The sequence below is a fragment of the Podarcis liolepis genome, assembly GCF_965112155.1.
Source record: "Podarcis liolepis genome assembly, chromosome: 16".
NCBI lineage: Eukaryota > Metazoa > Chordata > Lepidosauria > Squamata > Lacertidae > Podarcis > Podarcis liolepis.
In genome coordinates this window covers 6,772,901-6,797,817 of record NC_139567.1, presented here as the reverse complement: position 1 = coordinate 6,797,817, position 24,917 = coordinate 6,772,901, and the positions used below count along the sequence as shown (strand labels likewise).

The 24,917-nt window shown below is 46.0% G+C and overlaps 1 protein-coding gene and 1 long non-coding RNA gene across 2 annotated transcripts in view; one reads left to right on the top strand and one right to left on the bottom strand.

Annotated features, from left to right (window-relative positions):
• LOC310695704 (G protein-coupled receptor kinase 5-like) overlaps positions 1-19,536 on the bottom strand; it is a 79,527-nt gene extending 59,991 nt beyond the window's left edge. The window contains exon 1 of the mRNA XM_083480540.1: positions 18,689-19,536. Within this exon, the coding sequence (XP_083336666.1) occupies positions 18,689-18,740 (52 nt within the window). The 5' untranslated portion in view covers positions 18,741-19,536. The remainder of the gene's footprint in view (positions 1-18,688) is intronic.
• LOC310695879 overlaps positions 19,071-24,917 on the top strand; it is a 19,696-nt gene continuing 13,849 nt past the window's right edge. The window contains exons 1-2 of the long non-coding RNA XR_014520328.1: positions 19,071-19,162; positions 20,617-20,746. This is a non-coding gene — a long non-coding RNA (uncharacterized lncRNA). The remainder of the gene's footprint in view (positions 19,163-20,616; positions 20,747-24,917) is intronic.

Below are 24,917 nucleotides of genomic sequence, written 5' to 3'. Positions count from 1 at the left end.
GTGTTGCATCATTCCTGTTTCCTTTCCAGAGCACCTGCGGACCTCAGGATGAGGCTCCTTCGCCCTCCTCCCAGCCCAGATTAAAGGAAGCTTTCTATTTACCCCCACTTCTTTACACTTGGGTAAAACGCAAGCAATTGGCCCATGCAGGGCTGTGCGAAGAGTCAACAGAGCTGCCAGCAAACCTCTCCCCACAAGCATAAACAGTCACAGGTGCCTCTGCCCAGCTGGCCCATGCAGTGTTTGCCTTTCTGATGTTTGCCTAAGGCAGGCACAAGACCCAGTTGGTCTCTACAGCCAGGTCTGAGTGGCACGACTTGGGGCACACATAACAAAAGACCAAAAGGGAGGAAGCAGGAAAAGCCCAGCCGACAAGTTGGGACAAAGACCGTAGCTCAGGGGTGCACGCTTTGCGTGGAGAAGATCCCAGGTCCAATCCCTAGCACGTCAAGGTAAACCTGCCACATGGCAACCCTCCATGTTCTAAGGAATGCCCCAGCATCACCCTGAGAACTGAGAAGGAGCCAGAAGGAAGGACAGCCTCCACCAAGCTTGATGTCAGCAGAGAAGGAGGGTCCCACTGCAGACAAAACCTCAGCCAAAAGGATTGAGTTTCAGTTAAAAACCAATAGGCAAGCCTTGGCTTTGGTGTCTTGAAGAATAGGCAGCTTGTAACCATAGCAGCTTGAATCTGTGGTTGTGCATATACCATACATTTGAATCATGGGACGCAGGTGGCACTGTGGTCTAAACCACTGAGCCTAGGACTTGCCGATCGGAAGGTCGGCGGTTCGAATCCCCAAGACAGGGTGAGTTCCCGTTGCTTGATCCCTGCTCCTGCCAACCTAGCAGTTCGAAAGCACGTCAAAGTGCAAGTAGATAAAGAGGTACAGCTCCAACGGGAAGGTAAATGGCGTTTCCGTGTGCTGCTCTGGTTTCACTAGAAGCAGCTTAGTCATGCTGGCCACATGACCCGGAAGCTGTCTGCAGACAAACGCCGGCTCCCTTGGCCTGTAGAGCGAGATGAGCGCTGCAACCCCAGAGTCGTACATGAATGGACTTAACGGTCAGGGGTCCCTTTACCTTTACTTTAACCATAGCAGCTTGAATCTGTGGTTGCGCATATACCATACATTTGCATCACACCCCCCACCCCAAGCAACTTAGTAACTGGTAAAAAGTAAAGTTAAAGGACCGCTTGACGATTAAGTCCAGTCAAAGGCGACTATGGGGTGTGGCACTCATCTCACTTTCAGGCAGAGGGAGCCAGCATTTGTCCACAGGCAGCTTTCTGGGTCTTGTGGCCAGCAAAACTAAACCAGTTGGGATGCAATGGGACACCTTGACGGAAACCAGAGTGCATGGAAAAGCCATTTACCTGGAACAAATAATGAATGTTTGTTGGAGATGCAAAGCTTCAAATGTGGGTATGTTTCAAACTCCCATGTTAAACAAATGGAATATCAGATTACAGGAAGCAATAAATGTGGTCAAATTAAGTAGTATAATTAAGGTGAGAGCAGGTAAACATTTTGATATCATTGTTATTGCAAAATGAAGTATGTTTATCATCTATTGGTATAATAAATCACAAGTCATATACACTGTAAATGCTGGAATGCATAACCATGGAAAACTGGGAGCAATAAGCAGGCAAATGTATTATTTTCTTCTTTCTCTTCATTTTATCTTCTTATATATTTATGTTTTCATATACTACTACTTATATGATTTATTTTTATTTACTACTATTGTATGAATACTCTGATATACTTGTATTTTTTGTTTTCCTCCGATACAGAATATTGTAAATAACTATATATTTTGGAATAAAAAGCTAAAACTGGACGAAAAAAGGGAAAGAAGAGGAAAGTGTTCCTGTAAAAAGCAACATTGCTGAAATTTACTCTTTTATAAAACTGTTAAAGGTACAGGAGCCCCGTCCTCTCTTTCTCTTGGCCAAACTACTGCAGAGAAAACACTTTGGGTTTTAGCCAATTCTGGTCTTACACAGAGTAGACCTATTGAAGTTAATGGGCAGGACTAATTTAGGCTTATTCATTTCAGTGGGTCCACTGTGAGTAGGACTCAGTTGGATGCAGCCTCTTTAACTTACATGGTCTTCCTAACTGGATTATCCTTTCTATGAATTCTGGAAACATGACAACAACAAAATGCCCACAAATTATCTGCCGCATTCCAGAGAGGGATAAAGGGAAGGGCCTCAGATGAAAATACAGGCAGGCATATGCTGAATACTGTGTCTCCCAGTTGCAAAGATCAACATCATGGGAGAGGTGTTTCGAGAAACAAGGTGAAACTGTCAAACTCCTTTGCTATTTTTTGCTGTTGGATGTTGCTAATGCAATCTTGTTATATTTATAGCACTGAAATGTTGTTGCTGTATTTGCTTTTGTGTTGCTTTATTACGCTGTTCTGCAATTGTTCTAAAGGGTTTGATTTTGAGCTGCATTTCTGTTCCACAGAATCAAAGAACTGTAGAGTTGGGAGGGACCACAAGGGTCATCTAGTCCAACCCGCTGCAAGGCGGGAATCTTTTGCCCAACGTGGGGCTCAAACCCGCAACCCTGCGATTAACAGTCTCATGCTCTACTGACTGAGCTCTCCCAGGTTTCCTTTGTTCGAAGCTGCTTGGAGCATGATTTCTTTTGTTGAAAAACAGCATACAAATAAAATGATGAATGAATGAAGCAGACTGTGCTCGATTTTGGAAGACACGTTTTAAGAGTGAGATTGATACACTGGCATGTCCAGAGGAGGATGCCCAGGAAGATTGTGGTCCAGAAATGAATGTCTGAAAAAGCTGGGTAAATTTTGCTTGCATAAAAGAAGATTAAGGGGAAGGACATAATAGCAGTCTTCAAATATCTGGTGCACGGTCAATAAGAAGAAGAAGCAAACTTGTTGCTCTCTGCTGCTTTTCCTTCTTATCTTGTATTTTACTGCATTACATAGAATTCAGATCAAAATACAATATAAGAAATAAAAGAAGCACTAAAAATATAATTAAGAATCAGTACATGAATAGTTCATGTATTTTTAGTGTTAGATTTTATGACTTATGTGGAAATTGTTTTCTGTTTGGTTGTGTACCTTTTGATGTGTTTTTGTGTTTTATTTATTGTTTATGACTTACGCTGGTAATTACGGTATGTAAATCTTGTCATGTTGTAAGCCACCTTGAGCATTGTTTTAACTATGATAAGACGGCATACAAATTAAATGATGATGATGTGGACATGCAGCAGATCACAGATCACAGACCACAATTTGGGAACCCCCTTCCCGAACTTCCCAAACTTAAGAGCAGCTCAACAGTGGAACAGACTGCCTTGAGAAGGGACGGGCTTTCCTTCACTGGAGGCATTTAACCAGATGCTTCAGGTCCATCTCTCAAAGGGTGCTCTGGGGCCGGCCCAACCATAAGGCCAGGTGAGGCAACCACCTCAGGCAACAGGGTCCCCTGGGGCAGTCAATCTCGATGTCTATTTCTCTTCCCCAGCTTGTTAGTGATCTCCACCCACCCCTTCTGCCCAGCAGGGAGGAGGAGCGCCATTTTTTCATTGGCCTCAATCACCAAAACGCCAGCACTGCTCCGGGGGTGCAATCCCCACCTCCTTGTTTTCCTGACTGGATGTCCATCTGCCTAGGGCTTTCGTGCTACAATCTGCATGGATGTTTAAAGTTCAAGTCTCGGAGGAACGTGCAGGAATCTGCCAATGCAACCACAGCATGATTTCGCGCCAGTCGAGGCCCCTATTTGGTTTGAGCCCTGCAGCCTCCTTAGCCATACAGTTCATCCAGCCTCAATCAAGTGATGTGGTGGCTAATTGCTTGCTACAGTTACCAAGGATTTACTGCCTCCTGCATCAAGTCAGGCAACCCTTCCCCACTGCAAATGTGAAGCAAAACATATCCGGTTGCCAAGATCACCCAGGCCCGCCCGCCAGAGCGTAGCTGATAAACCGGCGACAGGAGAGGATCCAGTCGCTTCCCCTGCACTCCACTCCCACGAGCCAAATGGTTGTTCCACTGCCTGCTAGAGCAATGACTTGCACGCAGAAGCACAGCAGCCAAGAATGCCTATGACCAAGAACACACCCATGGAGCAGATGGGAGCTGGGAGGTGACATTTCACATCGTCACTTCTCCAAGTGCTGACTATGCTAGAGGGCGGCTTTCAGTTGCTCCGATCCAAAAGTGCTGTGAGTGCCCAGTAAAGCAGGGGTGCACAACCTCTGGCCGAACTACAACTCCCATCAGCCCTAGCAGGCTCACTAGGGCTAATGGGAGTTGTAGTTCAACAATATCTGGAAGGTCAAAGGTTCACAGGAAGGATTCGAAACCTGCGGGACCAGAGATTTACAGAAGATTGGAAGAAATATACGAACTATTTGAAGGGCAATTGTAATCAAGAAATTACACTAGTAGGACTACAAGAAGTTTTGTAAGGAGGAATATATGAAATATTACAAAGAAGAGAAAGAAGAGAGACATTTGTTATGATATTTAAATGTAATAGTGAAAGTAAGAAATGTAAATTAAGTGGAAAAGATTGGAAAATTTTCAGATGTGATTGATGGAAGTAAAAAAAATTGTATAAGATACGTATGTTTAATAATTGTTGAAAATGACATGTTAAAAAAACTAATAAAAATATATATTAAAAAAGGAAGGTCAAAGGTTCCCCCACTAAGGTAGTGACGCCTCAGTTCAAAAGGGGCCATGGACTGGAGGAGGAGGGTTCCTGAGTTACCAGCAATAAAGGGCAATTCATAAAACTGTAGAGCTGGAAGGGTCATTTAGCCCAAGCCCTGAGACACATTCCCACCAGCAATATCTGCTTGCTGTTCAGTCTGTGTGTCATTTAAATACTTAATGGGGGGAAAGGAAGGGAATGGGGAGAAATCCACAAAGCCTATAAACACTTGAAGCCGCTTCGTCTCTTCCTGCCAAAGATGATCTTAGAAGCAGACAGGCTGTTGAATGTAAAATAAAACTGTCACTTGGGGAAGGAGGTGAAGCCCACACATGAAACAGCACGGCCTAAGTATTCTTCCGTCGGTTAACATCAGCAAAGCTGCTCACGATAGCGAAGCTCTCTCTGACTGCGCTTTGCATTACCGGTGCAGCTGTGCACGCAGGGCCACGCTCGCGTTCAAAGCTACCACAAGAGAGGAAGTGCTGCAGAGACAAACCCTTCCTCCCTGAATCACACACACACCCACACCCACACCCACACCCACACACCCTGCTCAGCCTCTTCAAATGCTCAGAGATGCTGGGAGACACAAGGTTCAGATTCCCTGGGAGAAATAAAAAACCAAATCAATGGCTTACACCAGGGCGGTGCTTCCCTGTGATGTTGCTGGACTCCAGCATCCATGGCCAATGGCTGAGGATTATGGCAACTGTGGTCTAACAGCATCTGGAGGGACACAGGTTCCCCATCTTTGCTCTAGTGCCAGGGTAAAGGTAAAGGTAAAGGGACCCCTGACCATTAGGTCCAGTCGTGACCGACTCTGGGGTTGCGGCGCTCATCTCGCTTTACTGGCCGGTAAGTAAAGCTTCTGGGTCATGTGGCCAGCATGACTAAGCCGCATGACATCAACCTGGGTCGGGCATAGCCAGCAGGCAGGTTTTTCCATTTCCTGATCTTTAAAATAAATCAATAAACTAAGGCTGCATACACACCATACATTTAAAACACCCACCCACAAAAATTCTGAGAGAACTGTAGTTTACCTCTTAAAGGGGTAAAGAGACCCCTGACCATTAGGTCCAGTCGTGGCCGACTCTGGGGTTGCGGTGCTCATCTCGCTTTATTGGCCGAGGGAGCCGGCATACAGCTTCCAGGTCATGTGGCCAGCATGACTAAGCCGCTTCTGGCAAACCAGAGCAGCGCACGGAAACACCGTTTACCTTCCCGCCGGAGCGGTACCTATTTATCTACTTGCACTTTGACATGCTTTCAAACTGCTAGGTGGACAGGAGCTGGGACTGAGCAACGGGAGCTCACCCCGTCGTGGGGATTCGAACCGCCGACCTTCTGATCGGCAAGTCCTAGGCTCCGTGCTTTAACCCACAGCGCCACCTGCATCCCTTAGTGCCAGGGTGGTGGCTCCCAAATATCTGTGAGAAACAACAGCTCAACTCTCCGTGCATGTAATTGCTCATCAGCCCCAGCCAGCAAGGCAATTGATCAGGGATCCTGGGAAATGCAGTTCAACAACATTTGGGGAGCCACCACCTAGGAGCCCCTGGTTTAAGACCTTAGCTTCAAACGAAGAGCTCTGCTGGCTCAGACCAAAGGTTGAGCTTGTCCAGCAGTCTGTTGCCCTCTGTGGGCAGCCAGATGCTTTCTAGGAAGCTCCCTGCACAGAGCGTGAAAGCAGACCTCGCAGCTGACCTCTAAAACTGGAGCTCCTTTTAGCTAGAGGGGCCAACTTTGTGAGCATTCAGTCCATGCACTAAACTGGGACAGAGGCCTTTCTCGCGCTTGTGGAACAGGGATAGAGAACCTCTTTCCACCCAAGGGCTGCATTCCCTGGCGGGCAATCCCTGGAGGGCCACATACCATAATCCTTTTGGGCCGTAGGCTACATTCAATCTGCACAAAAGTCCCAAATTTCTACCCTCACACCTTGCTTCCATCAAGGCAAGCATCACAGTTCCCCAACACAGTTAAAGGACACATGACAGCCAGGCAAAAGAGGGGTTGCAGATCTATTTCAAGATAACTATACTAAACTGTGGAAAGAGATTAAGGAGGAGATGGAAGTATGGGGAAGGATGAAGCTTTCCCTAGTGGGTAGAATCTCAGCCATTAAAATGAATGTATTACCTAATATGTTATTTCTATTCCAATCAATCCTGATTGTCAACAGGTTGCCTCAAAGAATGGAAAATAGATATCTAGAAATTTGTCAGGCAGGGGAAAAAGCTGCAAGTTAAACATAAAATTTTGATTGATACAAAAAAAAGAGGAGGCTTTGCCCTGCCAGACTTACAATTGTACTATGAGGCTGCTTGTTTATGCCAGCTAAAGGAATGGCTTGTATTGGAAAACACATATATTTTAGATTTAGAAGGACATAACTTAAAAGTTCTGGCTGGCATGCATGTATTTGATATGGGAAAGCAGAAATTTATAAAAGCTTTATGAATCACATTATTAGGAGAAATCTGTATAGAGTCTGGGAGAAATCTGTATAGAGTCTGGGAGAAATACAAAAATTTGTTGGAATGGAAAACACCTTTATGGTTATCCCCCATCAAGGCAATCAAAATTAAGAGAATTAATATGGATAGGAAATGGTTGACATATAGAGATTTATTGGAATTTACAGATAGTGAACCCAGGCTGAAACCAATGGAAGAAGGAGCCAAGTTACAGATTGGTTACAGTACCATCAATTATATGATTTGTTTAAAACAGGGCAAAAAAAAAAAAGATTTATGGACCAAAGCTCACAATTTGAAAGAGAGTTATTATGGAATAAGGATAAAATATTGTATAAAATGTATAACCTATTACTAGAATGGGAAACAAAAGATGAGCTAGTTAAAGTTTCTATGACACACTGGGCAATGGATATAGGGCATAACATAGATTTAAACCTCTGGGAGAAACTTTGGAAGAATGATTTAAAATTCACTGCATGTTATACACTGAAAGAGAATTATATGAAAATGATTCATAGATGGCATTTAACCCCAAGTAGGTTGGGTAAGATGTATAAAGCAGAATCAGATATGTGTTGGAAATGTAAAGAAATGGAAGGAACCTTTTTTCATACGTGGTGGACGTGTAACAAGGTTAAGGAATATTAGGAGATGATTAATAAGGAGTTGAAAAGAATGTTCAAAACAACTCTCCCAAACAGACCTGAAGCCTTCTTGTTAGGAATAGTTCGAACTGAAGTTCCCAGATGTCACAGAAATCTATTTACGTACACAACAACAGCAGCCCGAGTTTTGCAAGCCCAAAGATGGAAAGTGAGGGAGGTCCCAAGTAAAGAAGATTGGCAATTTAAGATTACAGAATTTGCAGATTTAATTTATAGATTACGAGAACAAGAATTCTTATCTAAAGAGGAGTGGAAAACCTTCGCTGATTATTTAGCAAATAAGTGTGCACAACTGAAAATGGTGGCAGCACTATGATAAATTGAACAGCATGATTAACAACTGAAAGATGTAAATTGGAGAACTGACTAAAATTGTTACAGTAAAACATGTAGGAATGATAGATAAGTAAAATGACCCACGAAAGGAGAAGAAGGGAAGTCAATGGATATATGGCATTGTGCAGAATGTTAATTTTGAAATGCATAATTTGAAAATTTAATAAAATCCATTAAAAAGAAAAAAAGAGGGATTGCAGCTTGGCTGTTTAGGGACATGTCCTAGGGTTCAGCATTGCAGGGGGTTAGTACTGAGCGCCTGATGGACAGGCCTGGGGTTCCAATGTGTTTATGCTGTACAAATATGATTTGTTTCTTATAATAAAAGTTAATAAAGATAGTAAACGTTCAAAGCTGAACAGTTTTCAGGGCTACGTGGAGCGAGGTGGAAACCTGTTAAATGCCAGTCCAGGCTAGAACGTTTGTCAGTTTGCATTAAGCAGACACTGGCATTTTAAGGTCATTAGCTATCTTACTTGTATTCTATGCATCTCAATACAGTATCCGGCCAAAGCCCTCCGGAGAGGGCAGGATATAAACAGAAACTAGGTGAGCGAATTGATCAAAAGGTCTGGAAGCAACTTGACAGAATGGGACAGGGATGTACTAGCAGAAACTCAATTGCAATTTTGCCAGGGAGCTTTTCAAATTCTAGGTAAACAAATAGATTGATTCACCAATACTTGGGAAGCCAGAAAAGAGGGTTGCAGGAAAAGAAAAGATGGCAGCCATTCTCATGCCAGCGTAATATAGCAATTAGAGTGGTGGACGAGAACCTGAGAAACCAGGGTTCAAACCCCCACCAAGCAGAAATTCCCTGCCAGACCCCTACACTAATACTAGCAAAGTGTGCTTTGCTAACTTTGCTTCTAGCCTGCATCAGTGGTGGTTTCCCCATAGGACTCGGTCTTATCTAATATCTGCAATACAGCGATGATTCATTTATGAACCTGCTTTAGTTCAGTAACTAACAGGTGCAAAAGAATTGAGTACTATAAGGGTATTTACAGGTGTCCTGACAGAGCACTACTGCCTGAAGATGAAGGTGAAGAAGAGGTTCCAGCCCCAAATAAAATGTGGTTATTATGGTTTGGGCAATTCGCTTTATGCATGGAAACTGAGCGCATTCTTCCCTTATATAATCTGTGTACCTGCTGTCCCTGACATTGCCTGCCATTAAAATGCTTAATAAACACATATGCCTAATGTGTCAAATTTCCCATTTTTCAAATTGCACATTGACAGCTTTCCAACGGCACATTTCCCCCCTGAACTCTGTGTTTTTGTGCCCAACTGCACACAAAAAACCCCACCTTCACTCAGTTATAAAACGCACTAGGCCAGTCACTATTTCGGAACCTAACCTACCTCGGACGGTTGTTGTGAAGGGGAAAGAACCACACACGGCGCTGTGAGAATCCATGGAGAAAAGGCAGGATTTCAATGCAATAAGAAAAACAAAACAGAAGTTACAAGGTATACATGACTCTGTCTCTAGGACTATTCACATGACATGCAGCCTTTAGTCTTTAAAGCAGGGGAAATAGAGAGGGGATTTATCTGTTTATGTGTTCTGAAGGATGATACTTCCTCTTGGGCCGTCTATCCAAAAGCAGATGGAAAACGGGAGTCTCAATATGGACTTTGAGCTAGAACAGAGAGAGGACAGCTGGCAGTGCCATCCTATGAAATGCCAGCAGGAACAGCACCCTGGGACACAGGCAGGGCACCATCTTGAGGAGTTTCAGGGCTGGTCTACGGACCGCAGCTGGGGCAGAAATTTAAAGGCAAATCTACCCATCTCCCACTTTCCAAAGCAATACGCAAACCGAAACACAGCCAGCCTTCAAAATTCACTCTTCTCCAAACTTTGCAATGCAATTCTCCAGCCAAGAAACCAAACAGCATATACTGAGGTAAATTGTGCATTGGAACATAGGAAGCTGCCTTACACCAAGTCAGACCATTGGACTGTCTAACTCAGTATTGTCTACACTGACTAGCAGGCAACTTTCCAGGGTTTCAGACTGAGGTATCGCCCAGCCCTACCTAGAGATGCTGAGGGCTGAACCCGGGACCTGTATGGAAAGGAGATGCTCTAACCATTGAACTATGGCTCTTCCCCAACTGCCTTATGCACAATCACTGCAACAGGAGCCAACTCCTATGCACCAAGGTCCCTTTAGCCCCACATTAAAATATTTGAGGGGTACAGGGCCCCCAGTTGACGGGCATTGCCTTTCAAATGGTGTGTTTGCACTGCATCTTGTGATCAGTTATGGGGTTTACCTGGCCCGCAATTCAAGTTGGCACCCGTGAACACCACATCCGAGCTGTAATCAAGACCAGGACTTTTTCCTTTGTCTAGCAGCCCCTTTCCACGGATTTAGACGAAAGGCTTCCTATATCAGGTAACACAGAGTACTGTATATCAAGGTTGTTGTTTTTTTAACCAGTGGTGGAGAACTTAAGACCCTCAAAACCTTGTTGGACTCCAGCTTCCATCAGCCTCAGTCTGTGGGTCCCCAGATGTTGTTGGACTACAACTCCCATCATCCCTGAGCTCTGGCATTGCTAACAAGGGGTGATGGGAGTTGCAGTTCAACATCTGGGAACCCACAGGTTGAGAAAGGCTGCATTAGAGTGTTCAAAGCACTCAAGCATCATTCTCCACATCCCTTACATCCACCATGACAGGTAGGCAGGTCTTATTGTCTGCATATTATAAAAAGAGAGGCTTTCCTGAAGCTACCTAGTAACTTTGCAGCACAGGTGAGAGTCAGGCCAGAACTTTCAGCTACACAGCTGTGTCTCAAAGCTCATCTGTTTGCAGCTGCCGGTTTCAAGAGATCTGAGCTCAGAGGCGTACCTAGGGATGGGCAAAACCAGCCCCCACTGGGGACGCAGGCCCACAGGTGTGTGTGTGCAAAAATTTACCTTTCTATCCCATTCCACCTGCTCTCACGCCCATGGATGGCTGCGAGTAAGTGCCAACCTTTCTAAGCATGACGTTGAAGAAGCAGGTTCACTACGGCATAAAATAAGCACAGTTACATGCGTGTGTTTCACACCAGTGAAGGGGAAACTCCAGCCCAGGGGCCGAATGCGGCCCTCCAGGTCTCTCTACGTGGCCCTCGGGCCTCTTCCCTGCCACAGCCCTTCTCCCCAGGCCACAACCCTCACCAACTCTCTCCTGTGACTGTTTTCTCCTGGCCAGAATGCTTCTCTGAACTCTTATAATGGTTCTTGCTTGCCTAGAGCAGTGTTTCCCAACCGGTGTTCCGCGGCACACTAGTGTGCCGCGAGACGTTGCCTGGTGTGCCGTGGGAGGGAGGCGGGCGAGTCGGGCGGCGAGAGGCGGGGTGGCGGCGGCGAGGAGCGAGCTCCCTCCCACATCCCATCGCTGCTCTGCCGCACGCTAGCTCTTGACTGCTCTTGCCGCTCTTGCCGCACGGCTAGGCTAGGCCGGCCTACTGGGCTGTCGCAGGCGGAAGGCCTGCGCATGCGCGAGGTTTTTGCGCCTTCGGGATTCCCTTCACGCCTTCCTCCTCCCGAGGCCTTGAGAGCGCGGGAAGCGGCAGCGCGAGACCGGCGTTGAGTCTGGCAGGTATTGCGCTTGCCAAGGCAGTCATTTGGGAAATGAAAACTTGCAAAGCAAGCAACCAGTTCAATCTGAGGTACGTGTATGCTTAATATCCTGTATCTGAAACCTGTTCTGCCCCCTCCCCCACACTTGGTGCCATTTTGCAGACTGTCTACTGAAAGGTCATACTTTTCTCAGCTTAAATGTTAATAAGGCCTCATCTACACATGCAGCAGAGTAAGTTGACCCAGAATAGTACCAATTCAGATGGCAGATGGGAGAATGACAGTGCTGAATGCTTTCCCATGTAGAACAGTCCCTGCAAATAAAAACCTAGCATATTTGGAAGAGGGATGCTAGCCTAACCATTACCTTCTATGCTGTTACTATTTTTTTATTTTTTTTTTACATAAGTAAAAAGTGACCTTCCCCCATCTGGCATGGTGGTGTGCCTCGAGATTTTTTTCATGAAACAAGTGTGCCTTTGCCCAAAAAAGGTTGGGAAACACTGGCCTAGAGAGAGAAAATGGAGGGGAGAGGTAAATTAACTAGTTGCTCCACCCCCTTTTGCTCCACCATGGGCCTGTGTCCCTTAGAAGGTCACCTAGGAAGCAATGTGCCCCTCAGGCTGAAAAAGGTTCCCTACCCCTGTTTGACACCATCACAATCTAAAAACTCCCCGTTATAGGGAAAGGTGTCTGTATGCCACACAGACAGCTATTGATATGCATGAGATGCTCAGTAAAAGAGTTGTTGTATTTCGTTGCACGGTGATCTCCTGATGCCTTCCTCTCCCACCCTAAAAAAAGGTAAAAGCAAACCCCAGAAATCCTCACTCCAGTTATGCTGCTCTGTACCGATATTTGCAGGCCACCAAGGGAGCAGAGCTGAGAGTGCTCCTCTGGGAAGAATATAACTCACTACTATGAATAAAATGGCAACGCAAATTAATTAACGGAATTACATCTAGGGCATTGGAGAGTGCATGTCTTTTTCGATCCTTATCTGAGTCAGCTTCAACAGAGTAAAACCCTCGCTTAGCACAGGGAGGGGTCGCATCCCACTGCTAACACCAGGGGGCTAGGAGGGGGGTGGGGGGGAAGAAGAGTGAATATTGGTGGGAAGACGGCCACAGAATAAAACAAAGGTGAAAAACTTCCAGGTTCCATTTGGAATCAGTTCAGCAGACCAGACTTAAGGAACATAGGAAAAGCCTTTACACCAGGGCAGACTATTAACCCAGTAACACAAGAAGAGCCTGCAGGATCAGGCCCGTGGCCCACCTAGCTCAGGATCTTGTTCTCCCAGTGACCAACCCGTTGCTTGTGGGAAGCTGGGAAGCAGGGCCCAAGCGCAGCAGCATTCTCACCACTTAACCTGAAACTGTTCTTAACCTGAAGCACCACTTTAGCTAATGGGGCCTCCCGCTGCTGCCGGAGCACAATTTCTGTTCTCATCCTGAAGCAAAGTTCTTAACCCGAGGTACTATTTCTGGGTTAGCGGAGTCTGTAACATGAAGCATCTGTAACCTGAAGCATATGTAACCCGAGGTACCCCTGTATATATTCATATTCAGCTCTGACAATCAATCGCCACATCTAGAAGAAATGTGAATTGCTTTGACAATCAACATTGTGTTGTGGCAAATAAGTACTTCCTTTGGTTGTCCACAAGCTACTGCCAACCAGTTTCAACTTTATTCAATGTGGGGCAGCTGCTCCCTTTCCTTTTGCCATGGGGGGGGGGGCAACAAGTGAAGCAGAACAGTGACACCTGGATTCCTGCAAGGACAGGACTTTGCTGCTGAACCCAACTTGCGACTATTATTTTTATTGATTGATTTATATACCGCCCTTTATCCAAAGAACCCAGGGCAGCGTACAACATTAAGAACGTAATTTACACAGCATAATAATAAAAAACCATAATACATAGCATAATAATAAAATAACCATAACAACAGTCCAGATTTACCAGGCCATAGATTATTTAATAGCCAAAGGGCTGGGTAAAGAGGCATGTTTTGGACTGGCGCCTAAAGACAAGTAACAGTGGTATCAGCCAAGCCTCTCTGGTGACAGCATTCCACACACGGGGAGCCACCATTGAAAAATTACTGGCCTGTGGAAAGGGAAGGGTGAACATACCTGGAAACTTGTGTTAACTTACTCCTGCACATGTCCCTACAAACCTTGAAAAGGCTGGGGTAGACCTTGCTATAAAGAGCCTGGCATAAGCGACAAGAACCTACACAATTTGTTGTCCAAAACTGATGACTCCTAAGAGGAAATTACACTGTTACTGCTGTTCGTTTCCAGCAGTGGAAACCTCGGTTGTCGAACGCTTCAGAAGCCGAACAATCCGGAACCCGAACACCAACAACCCAGAAGTGAATGCTTCCATTTTTGAATGATTTTCATTCTTCCCCCACTGACTGTGCAGCCAGCCCTTTGATCCTTGGTTTTTGAACTTTTCGGAAGCTGAACGGTCTTCTGGAACGGATTACGTTCGAAAACCGAAGTTCCACTCTGATTCTTAAGGCTGTGGATATAGCAAGAGACTGGCTGGGTTGCACACACACTTATTTAAAACCAGGGGTATCTAACTTTCTGCCCTCCATATGATTTGGGCTCTCAATTCTCATCATTCCCAGCAAGTAGGGACAATGGTCAGGGACCATGTGGTCCTGAAACGAAAGACCCACCCCATATGGGTTAGCCCTGGTGTAACCTAATTCCTCGAGGAAAACGTCTGTCCCTGTAGCAGCCTGTCCATGGCTTAAGATCTGCCAAGAGGCTTTTCTCAATTATTATTATATCAGAGCAGACCAGCCAATGGTACTGAGAGTGACAGGATGAGCAGAGAGGAAAAGAAAACATCAAGAATGACCACGTTCTGAGGCTACTTCATGAGAGAAGGGGAAATATGCAGCTCTGTGTTCCAATGGAAATTTAACGATTTGCTTTAGTTAAAAGAAACATGCCAATAGGTGCTAAGGAGGTCATATTAGCAGAGTGACAATTCCCAAAAGTCCCTGGGAAGAGGGATTGATAAACTACTGTGAGGGAAACTGGGGTTTCCTAACAACTTGCAGCACCCTTAACAAACTATACTTCCCTTGGGGGAAGCCAGGACTGTTAAAGTGATATAATAGTGCTCTAAATATATAGAACAAGTTGGGCAGTGAGGAAACAGCTATGGCACAGCTAAAAGCTGGCCAACTCAGGAGGCAAATTCCTTCCAGGCCCTAATGACAGCAACTCTTTTGCGCAGAACTATTCACTAAATACCTCAAGAAAAAAACTTTCCTATTCAAAATTCTGTTTGCAGCTGCAGGCATACATGGCGTATTCATTTTAAATGAACCGAGAGGGGGAAAACATACAGTTTTCAAAATATGGGGTGGAGGCTATTCTCACTGAGCAGGAAGCTCAATCCTACAGCCGATGTGTTTGTAGCTTTCCATCACCAAGGAGACAGCTAAGCACATTCATTTCAGTGCATCCTTGGGATAGATATCGAGGAACTAAGAAAGCAGACTTGGCTGGGTGTCCTGCTCCACGTTATCCTCACAACCCCCCACCCCCCTTAAGTGGGGCTTGGCTGAGAGATGGAGACTGGCTCAGTATCATGCAGTCAACCTTCTGAATCCAGCACTATTCCCTCTGCCACAGTGGCTTTCTTAAGACTAGATTTAAATGCAGGTTTGGAGAGAGTGGAATCCAATCCTCCGATTTGCAAGGCAACACGAGTGTTAGCCAGTGGCAGCCTCTAAGCATGTTGGCACATAGACCCATTCCCTTTCAGGACACACTCTTGTTTAGGAAGATAGAAGCTGCCTTGTCCCATTGGTTCATGTAGCTCAGCATTATCTACACAGGTTGGCAGCAGCCCTACCTGGCAATGTACAGGATTGAATTTAGGACTTTCTGCATATAAGGCAGTTGCTCTACTTCTGAGCTACAGTCCTTGCAGCTTTCTTACAGGTCTTTGATAACCTCCCAACTACACCACTTCTCCCTCCAAAGGTGGTTGAGAAGAAGACTTGGCTGCTTTCTTGCAACTACAATTTAGCTCCCTCCTTTCTAAGACTGGCTAGAATGGTTGGGAAGGTTGGAACTGGTTGTATCACTTCAGGGGATGAAACTGCACCTGGTGCATGTCTTTCTCTCTCACACACACATCCATTTTACAATGTGTACCTATTGTGTGATCTTTGCTGGTCAAGGTTTCCCACTGTTTGCATATTCAGAGAATCAGCCACATTAGCTACAGCAATTTCCTCCATGGAAGTGACAGCTGCATAGGAAATGTGTTGCGCATGAAACATTCTTGAAACAATATCGCCCATTTGCCAAATGGGCGGGCATGGAACAGCCTTACCCACAGTCCTTTGAAACCTCTAATTTGTGTAGAACAAATAAGGATCGGTCCATAGCTCAGTGGTAGAAGGTCCCGGGTTCAATCCCTGGTGCCTCCAGACAGGCCTGAGAAAAATCTGTCTGAAACACTGGAGACTTGCTGCCAGTCACTGTGGACAAGGGGGAGATAACTGTGGCCTCCTGGTTTTGGACCTCAACTCCCATCAGTCTCAGCCAGAATGATCAAGGGTCAGAGAAGATGGGAGTTGTAGTCTAACAACATCTGGAGGGCAAAAGTGTGCCGTGGGGCAACATAGACAATACGGGACTGGATGGCTCAGTGGCCTGGCTTGGCGCAAGTCAGCTTCCGTCATTCTCTGTTCATATATCTAACTCAGGGCAGGACCCCATGGCAGAGGCTACCACTTCCAATCGCTCCATATGCTGCCAACATGCTTCCCACCTGGATTAAATTTTGGCTTTCCAGGAAAAGTGCCCTTCAAACCTGGAAAAAAATGTGTTCCTTGTTTCAGAAACACTGTAACCAGACAGAACTTATGGCTCTGACTCCCAACAAAATTAGTCATTCTAAGAGGCCTGAAGCCCAATTACAAAACCTTTAGGAATTCTGGAACTGCTTTATATTCTGTTTTGTAAAGGTTATGTAGGGACAACCCTTATTTCAGTAATGAGTTACATTTGCATCATATGCCCCATTCATTCCAATGGTCAAAAAAATGTTCTCCTTGTACCAGAGGGGTGGGCTTCCTCCGAATTTGCCCTGAGCATGCCGAAAAAGAACAACCCCGACAGACCCGCCACACATATCAACATGACCAATGCAGCAAGTTTGCTGAAGTAGGGATACTCGGACCAAATCAACATGCTGGTGTTGCTGCATCTTGGTGAAGATAAATACCAATGTTGAGGAGGTGAAGATAAAGCTTGCAGCACCTGTTTCCCTGTGATTTAGGGTTTTTTCTTTATCTTGGAATAATCAAAGGGCTCTGCAAAGGTTATACACACACTCTCTCTCTCCCAATATGCCAAGATTTTAGACAGAGCTGTGAGCATCAGGTAAAGCTTTCTAATTGCCATGGTAGTATTTAGCTCACTCATATAATTGGCAGCATAGTTCTGACCTGCAGAGCTATGTGAAGTCTCCATCCCTAACCACCAAATGGCAATATATACAGAGAGGTATATATACACAGTATTTACTGTGTTGGACGCAATTTATCTGAGAAATTTAGAATTTATTTTCATTGCATTCATCAGCACCAGTTTGAAGCATCGGAAACACACCTCATCTGTGTAAAGCATGTGCCCTGCCTATACCCAATGTCATTTAAACCCTGGCAGCATGCGTGAACATAGGAAGCTGATGGATACTGAGTCAGACCATTGATCAGACCATTGGCTCAGTATTATCTACACTGACTGGCAGTGACTCTCCATGCCTTCTGGCAGGGTTCTCTCCCACCTGGAGGTGGCAGCAATTGCTTGAACCTGAGACCTTCTGCATGCAGAACAGATGCTCTATAACTGATCCAGGAATTGGTGTAGTGTGCTATGTGGGCCCCAAAGCGAGATGCACTTCCTTACTCTCATTAGCAAAAGGTGCCCAGTAAGGGCACCGATGATGATGATGATGATGATAATGATAATGTATGTCCAAAACATCTTGTAGTAGTAGTAGTGATGATGATGATGTATGCTTTCAGTGTCCAAAGTCTTTAATTTGCACATCCTTGCAAAGCATTATAAGACGATAGACTATGTTTAATAGTCCCATTTTACAGATGGGAGTACAGAGGCTAAAAGACTGCACTTTAGCATAAGGCATACACACAGGTCCTTGGCTGCAGCGGGATTTGAACCCTTGGGCAAATTCAAAATTTTGTCTACCCCCATTAATTAAAAAAAACCCTAATTGGGGGGGAGGGACTGGAATATAAAACAGAGTCCACCCCCATTTTTAAAGGCTGCTAAATTACCATAATGGTCACAGTATTGAGGCTATGATTCTGCACACACTTATTGGGAATAAGCCCCACTGAACTCCAGGAAGCCTGCTTCTAATCTAAAGAAATATGCTTAGGGTCATACTGCTCCTTTCTCTGGTCGTTTTCATTTGGGAAGCAAAATAATTCTTGCTGGTCCACCATTACGGACCTGCTCTCTGCAGATGCCCCCTGGGCTCCCCCCTCCTTCCACTTGTTGGCCTAGGCCTGAGTTCAAATCCTTCCAGCTCCAGCGGGTGCCATTGGACCAGTTCCCACCTCTGGGCACGACCTACCTGAACCGACACAAAGTTACACCCACGGGCGCACACGCTTTCTCTGGGCGCTCCGGGGAAACCCAGGAAACCCCATGCCACACAGGAACGGCCGGAGACAAGAAAACACTTTCTGCTAAAACCATTATGCCAGTTCTGGGTTGGGGGAAGAGAGAGGGAAGAGGGGAGGGGAGGGGAGCCCCCCCTCACCCAGGAGCAAGACCCACGCCTGTACCACACGCCCCCCCCCATCTCTTACCTTCTCTGGCTTTGAGCAAGACTGTGTTGGCCACAATATTCTCCAGCTCCATAATGCTCCAGCTTGAGTGATGCTGCGGCGGCAGGGTCGAGGGGGAAACGAGGCAGAAGGGGCAGTTGTTTTCTTCGAAGATCCCCTGCAAGGTGATTTTCCCAGCCTCCCGATTTTTTCCCCCTTTTAAAAAGAGGCCGCCAGCATCCGAGTCCTCAAGGCAGCATAGTCATTCATATATATACATATATATTCCTTTTCCTTCCGAGGCGAAATCGAACAGATGATTAAAATGAAAAAAAAAAAGAGCGTAGAGGAAATGGGGAAGGGGGAGGGGGAAGGGGTGGGCAAAGGCTGGACGAAAAGGAGCAAAGCCTTTCTTTTCCTTCCTCCTAGGAGCAACAGCCGCAATGCAATGCGATCCAGGGATCCCTTGCCTCGCGCACCGCCCCCCTCCCCTTGGAAGGAGGCTTTCCGGCGCCGGTAAAACCCCTCTGGGGTAGGGATGGGGGGGCGGAGGGGGTCAGCAGCGCTGAGGAAAAGCCCCTTCACCCCCCTCCCCAGCGCACCATGCCCAGATGGGGGGAGAAGGAAACAGGAGACGAAGAGATCCTAAATCCAGTCCTTGCGATGTGGAGGCGCAGCTCAGAGGCTCGGTGCGTCGTTTCCCCCGCAAGCAGGATTTATTTTTGTTTAAGGGGATCAGGAATCCGGGGCCCCCCACGCAAGAATCTGGGGGGGGGGGGAGACGGCGAGCCAGAGCGCAGGAATCTTTCCACCCCCCCAGCGGCAGCAGGAAATAGCGTGGACGCGAGCGCGACTGTAGCAATCTGAAACTGGCTACCAAACGTTCCGCGAGGGCGGGGCTCCGGGCCGGTGACGTCGCTCCCGCGGGGGCGGGGCAGCGATGTGTCAACGTTCTGGGACTTATGTAACCTCCTCTACCCACCTTCTTCCAAAAAAGAGAGAGAGAGAGAGAGAGCGTGCAAAAGTTTTGCGCTCCAGTGCATCCTGGGAAATGTAGTTCGCCGTCGTTAGGTTGAGCGCAGAGAGCATCCCGCCTGGAGAACAGGCAGGCAGTCGCCAGTGAGGTCACACTAGTCAGCTGTGGGTTGCAGGGAAGGAGAAGCTCGGCACACACACACACACGTACACACACACACGTGTCTCAAAAGCAAGCCCCTCTGTCTGGTCCTCAAGAGATTCCCCAGGACCAGTGGCGTAGCGTGGGGGGTGCGGGGGGGGGCGGCCGCACTGGGCGCAGCATCTGGGGGTTAGGGTTAGGGGGCGCAAATCCACGGGTTAGGGGGCGCAAATCCACGGGTTAGGGGGCGCAAATTACTTCCTTGCCCCGGGTGCTGACAACCCACGCTACGCCACTGCCCAGGACACATCCCGCCTCACCAGCCCTGATCCTTCTCCTCCTCATGTGCTCTTGTCTAGCTGGAACATGTCCTTGAAACATAAAGTCTCTTGCTTGCTTGCCTGGATGGAGGGAGGAAGGAGATGGAGATGCAGTTACAGGTGGGCCTGGAGGACTGGAGACCAGGGTTGGTGGGGTAGAGCCCCATTTGCCTCAATGGATCAACCTCCACCGTGTCTTCTGTTCTGATATATCACAACAATTACATTACAGTGGTACCTCAGGTTACATACGCTTGGGTTAAGAACTTTGCTTCAGGATGAGAACAGAAATTGTGCTGCGGCGGCACAGCGGTAGCAGGAGGCCCCTTTAGCTAAAGTGGTGCTTCAGGTTAAGAACGGACCTCTGGAACAATTTCAGTACATAACCAGAGGTACCAATGTATTGTATTGATTCCAGATGAAAGTTTTCCTTTTATTCTCTGCCGTCCATTGTAAAGGCCTTTGCACTAAAATTGACAGACTATAGTCTTCTTATCACCCACATTTTCCAGTCAGATGCTCCTCCTTTGCAGGGTATGATGAAGATGGTCCTTATTTTGTCATTGGCTTCTGGTACTCAGATATATTGTTCCCAGATGTGGAGGCTCATTTACATCTCTGAAGGGTAACAGTTGCTGCTTGAACTCTCCTTTTTTAATTCAGGTAGGTATCCGTGTTGGTATCTGAAGAAGTGTGCATGCACATGAAAGCTTAAACTTAGTTGGTCTCTAAGGTGCTACTGGACAATTTTTTTTAAAAAAAAATTCTCCTTTTTTAATATATAAGACTTGACTTTTGCTAAAGCCACCTAAGCTAATAGCTGCTACTTAGCTTATTAAATTCACACACACACCCCCCAAGACTACTTCTGTATTGCCTGGAGAAAGCCATTCTGTTGTGCTGAAGCTATTGGCAATAAGTGTCAGCGGATATCTCAGTCACTGGAAGAACATCACTTTTAACATCATGAGTTTTTCTTTCTCCGAATACATGAAGCTACTAGGTAAAATCTCACGCAGTACAATCCAGTTCAAGTTGAGCTATTTTAAGTTCCCTTGATTTCACTGCTTATAATTCTATCCTTACAACCAGTGAGAGAATTATTAACTTGACATAGGTTGTGGCCTGGCATGTAAGCTTTGCAAACTTGGAACTCTAAGCTAGTTGGCCTAATAGAAGAGTGTGAATGTATCACTCAAAAAGTTTAAATTCTATGTCTACCATGGAGAAAAGTAATTTTCAAAGCGTCTAATTACCGGTCCAGACTGGTAAGGTATGCAGATGCCTTCTTTTTTCTGTATCATCTATTCAACTAGTGCTACTTCTGAAATGTGAAAATGGAATAGTCCAGGGTCATTAAGAGGTTCCAGCAACACCGAACAGTTACTCCAAGTTGTGACAACCTTACAAAAATCCTGTCAGAGTTCCTCTGCACAATCACATGAGTTTCTTATCTTTTTTCGATTGCGGCAAAGCTCATTCCCCACTGCTCCATTTATCCAGGAATAAAAAGGTCCAAGAACAAAATGCCTTAGATGGATTAGATGAAGAGCCACTAGTTTCTGGGTGCAAATTTGCTGATCTGCAACCACTGGCGGAGGAAGAGGAGTGCAGGGGGAGCGCACTGCCCCCGGCAGCATGAACCTGGTGGGGTGCCATCGCAGCTGCACCCTGCCCGCGCTGGGCAACATGCCCCCATAGGCGGCGTGCCACACCCCCAGGATGCGCACACCACCCCCGGGACATGCGCCAGCTCCGGTCCCACCTGCTCTCCAGCCCCGGTCCTGGAGCATGAAACTCCGCCACTGTCTGCAACACCCATAACTTGCGTCAAACATTCTCCCTACAATTTGTGTGGTGTGGATGCCTTATAAGAAAAGCTGGCATTCCACTTGGGTCCTACACCCTGAAAAATGTGCCTTTTCTGCGCTCTGCCCCTGTGGTCGTAAGCAACTGTTAAGGAAGGTGCAACTTCCTGTGATTGCGGGTGTGGTGCCATCCTGCCCCAAGTCAGGCCTTGGCTTGTGCACATACAGACTGCCTGGAATGGCTGCCATTCGCTTCCCTCTGTGACAGGTGTAAATAAGTAGCAGCAGAAAAGTGCACAGGACAAAACTAGGTGTGTTTGTGATTAATGTGTCTGATCTTGCTTGTGTCACATTAGATGCAGGGCTCCACACCTTGCGCCTTTTTTAGCCAGTCTTTCTACATGTTTCTGTACACCCTGTTCCATCTCCCTCTTTAAGAAGATTGCCCCAGTTCAGACACTGGTCTCAGCACTGCCCCTGCTAAGGCCAGCTTAGCTTGAACAATGTACTGGCATTCTATGGCTCTGGAGGATAGTGGGTATGTTTTCTGCATTGTGGCTTCTTTCACATGCCTAAACAATTGGTGGACATGGATCACTCAATGGGTTGAAGCCAGTACTCAGAGAAGACTCACTGAAATTAATAGGCATTGCTAACTTAGGTCCATTAATTTCTTTTTTTAAAAAAAATAAATAATATTTATTAAAAGTTTAAGAATTAAAGAATTAAAGAAAGAAGTAAAAAAAAAAGAGAAAAAATAAACAATACAAATCAATACATTACAGTACATATAAAAAAGCAAAAGACACAATACATCAAAACAAAAACATTTTAACCTTATCTTACCATTAAAACCCTAAAACCTATTTATACTTAACTCCTTATAACATTTCTACTAAAGCCAAATAATTTCATTCCAACATTTTTCTAACACTCATTAATTTTGCAACATTTCTCTAAATAATTTTTTTTTAATTTAAACTTTTTTCCCAATCTTCTTCCACCGTCTCTTCTCCCTGGTCTCGGATTCTGTCAGTCCTTTCTATCAATTCAATATGGTCCATCAACCTGGTACCCTTCTGTCCGAGGCTCTTAACTCTTTTCCATGTCCCTTCTGCAGATCTTCTTCATATTTATACATGCACTTTACTTTATCTTCTGCTGATCTTGTTCTTAATTTCCTTCCTTTGGCACCGAGGAGTAGATCTCAGGGAAACTCCAACCTAACAATGTCTTTATTCCTTCTCGACAGGTCAGCCCATTCTCCATAGTCAGAACTAAAGTCCAAAAGATATTTCAGAGTGCCAATCTCCCCCTGACCCAAATCCAGATCCCAAAGGCCAGAACATCCCTGCATAAAGGGATCTATCCAACTTTCCTTCTCCAATCCAAGCGGGGCTCCATCCCACCAAATCTGGTTTTCTCTAGATTCGATTGTAAAAGGCAACAGCTTATGTTCATCAAATTGCCTCTGTGAGGCCGGAGCTCTCTCCACTTGAATTACTTGAGGTTCAACAACAACTTTCTCCTTCGTCTTCTCCACAGCTTGCCATGTCAAAACAGATTCAATTCCTGAGTAGTTTCTGTATAGGTATTCACTTTTTGTCCCAAATCAGTCATTTTTTGTCCCAAATTGTCAATTTTAATAATCATCACATCCGTCTTCTCATGAAGCTGTTCCAATAAAGCACTTGTCTTGCAAAATGCAGTCACTAAGGCTTCTTCTGTCGACATTCTTGTCCAAGGTCAATCTCTGATTCTCACGGTCTTTAATCTCTGCAGCTGGAAAATTCCCCAGCTCCACTCCTGCAACAGTTTCAAAAGCTCCCTCTAGGGGAAACAATTTCTATTTGTATCCATCCTTTTAAGCGCAGATCCAGCAACAAAGTTAGTTTCGATTTTCAGTTGCTTTTTTGCTCCTTTTTAAGTGCAAAAGGAAACAATGGAAACAATATATTTCTCTTATTTAACTATCTGTCAACATACATTTTATTCACAGTCAATGAACTTTCCCAAACCGTCAATCTTACTGGCAGCCCGTTCCCAGGTTCGAAACGGTGGTAATTTATCTTTCTTCACTCTCTCTCCTGCAGGCTTAAACGATCTAAAATTTTCCCCCTCTTCTCCTGCTTCCAAGGGGGGTTTAGTAATTTTAACCGATGGAGATTTAATCCTTTACAAAAGACTTTCCAGGCTTTAGCTTGCAACGTCTTTGCTTCAATCTATTTACAAAAGAGGAAGGCGGACTTCCTGTTTGAAACCTTCCCGTTTCGATGCCAAATTAAGATGTTTAGAGATCTAATTTTCCGTTCTACTCACGGGTAGTTGTTTAGAGTCCAATTGTCCACAGGAAAAAGTCAGCGCTCTCCAGCAACAGCAATGCGGCTTCACTCCATGAAAGAAGCAGTCGATTCGAAGCACCGCGCCGCTCACCCCACGTCGCTCCGGATCCCCGAAACCGGGTTTCCCCGCGAGTAGGGGAGGCGCAAAAGGTGCCAGACGAATCCCACGTCCACAGGCTTCTCCCGCCTGTGGTTTTAAATGGGTCTCCGCTTCACCGTGGCGGTTCAGACCCTAATTTCCACGGAGCGGATTCCTCCCGATCAGAGGAAATCTGCCATTGCCGGGGGCGCTAACCCGGAAGTCCTAGGTCCATTAATTTCATTGGGGCTATTTGTCATGGTCCGGTCTACGCGCGATCGAAGTCCTGGCTGAGGACGTCGGGACCAGGGGCAAGGTGGCGGGGTGGCAGCAGGAACGAGAGCCCAGAAGTCAAGGGTCTAAGGGTTGAGAAGCAAGAAGCCAAACACAGCAAGGCAGGAAACATGTTGCTGGGGCAATGAGCCGAAGGGAAATGCTGACCTTATATCCCTTCCTAGCTCTTGCCCCCAGGCGCAGTGAGTTACCAAGCGGCCTCACCTGTGTGGCTGCACCTTGCCTCTCCAGAACAAACTTAGGAAGGCCCCAGTCCTGCGAAGCCCTACCGGTCACAGGGCCTGGCTCCAGCATGCACTCCTGACACTATT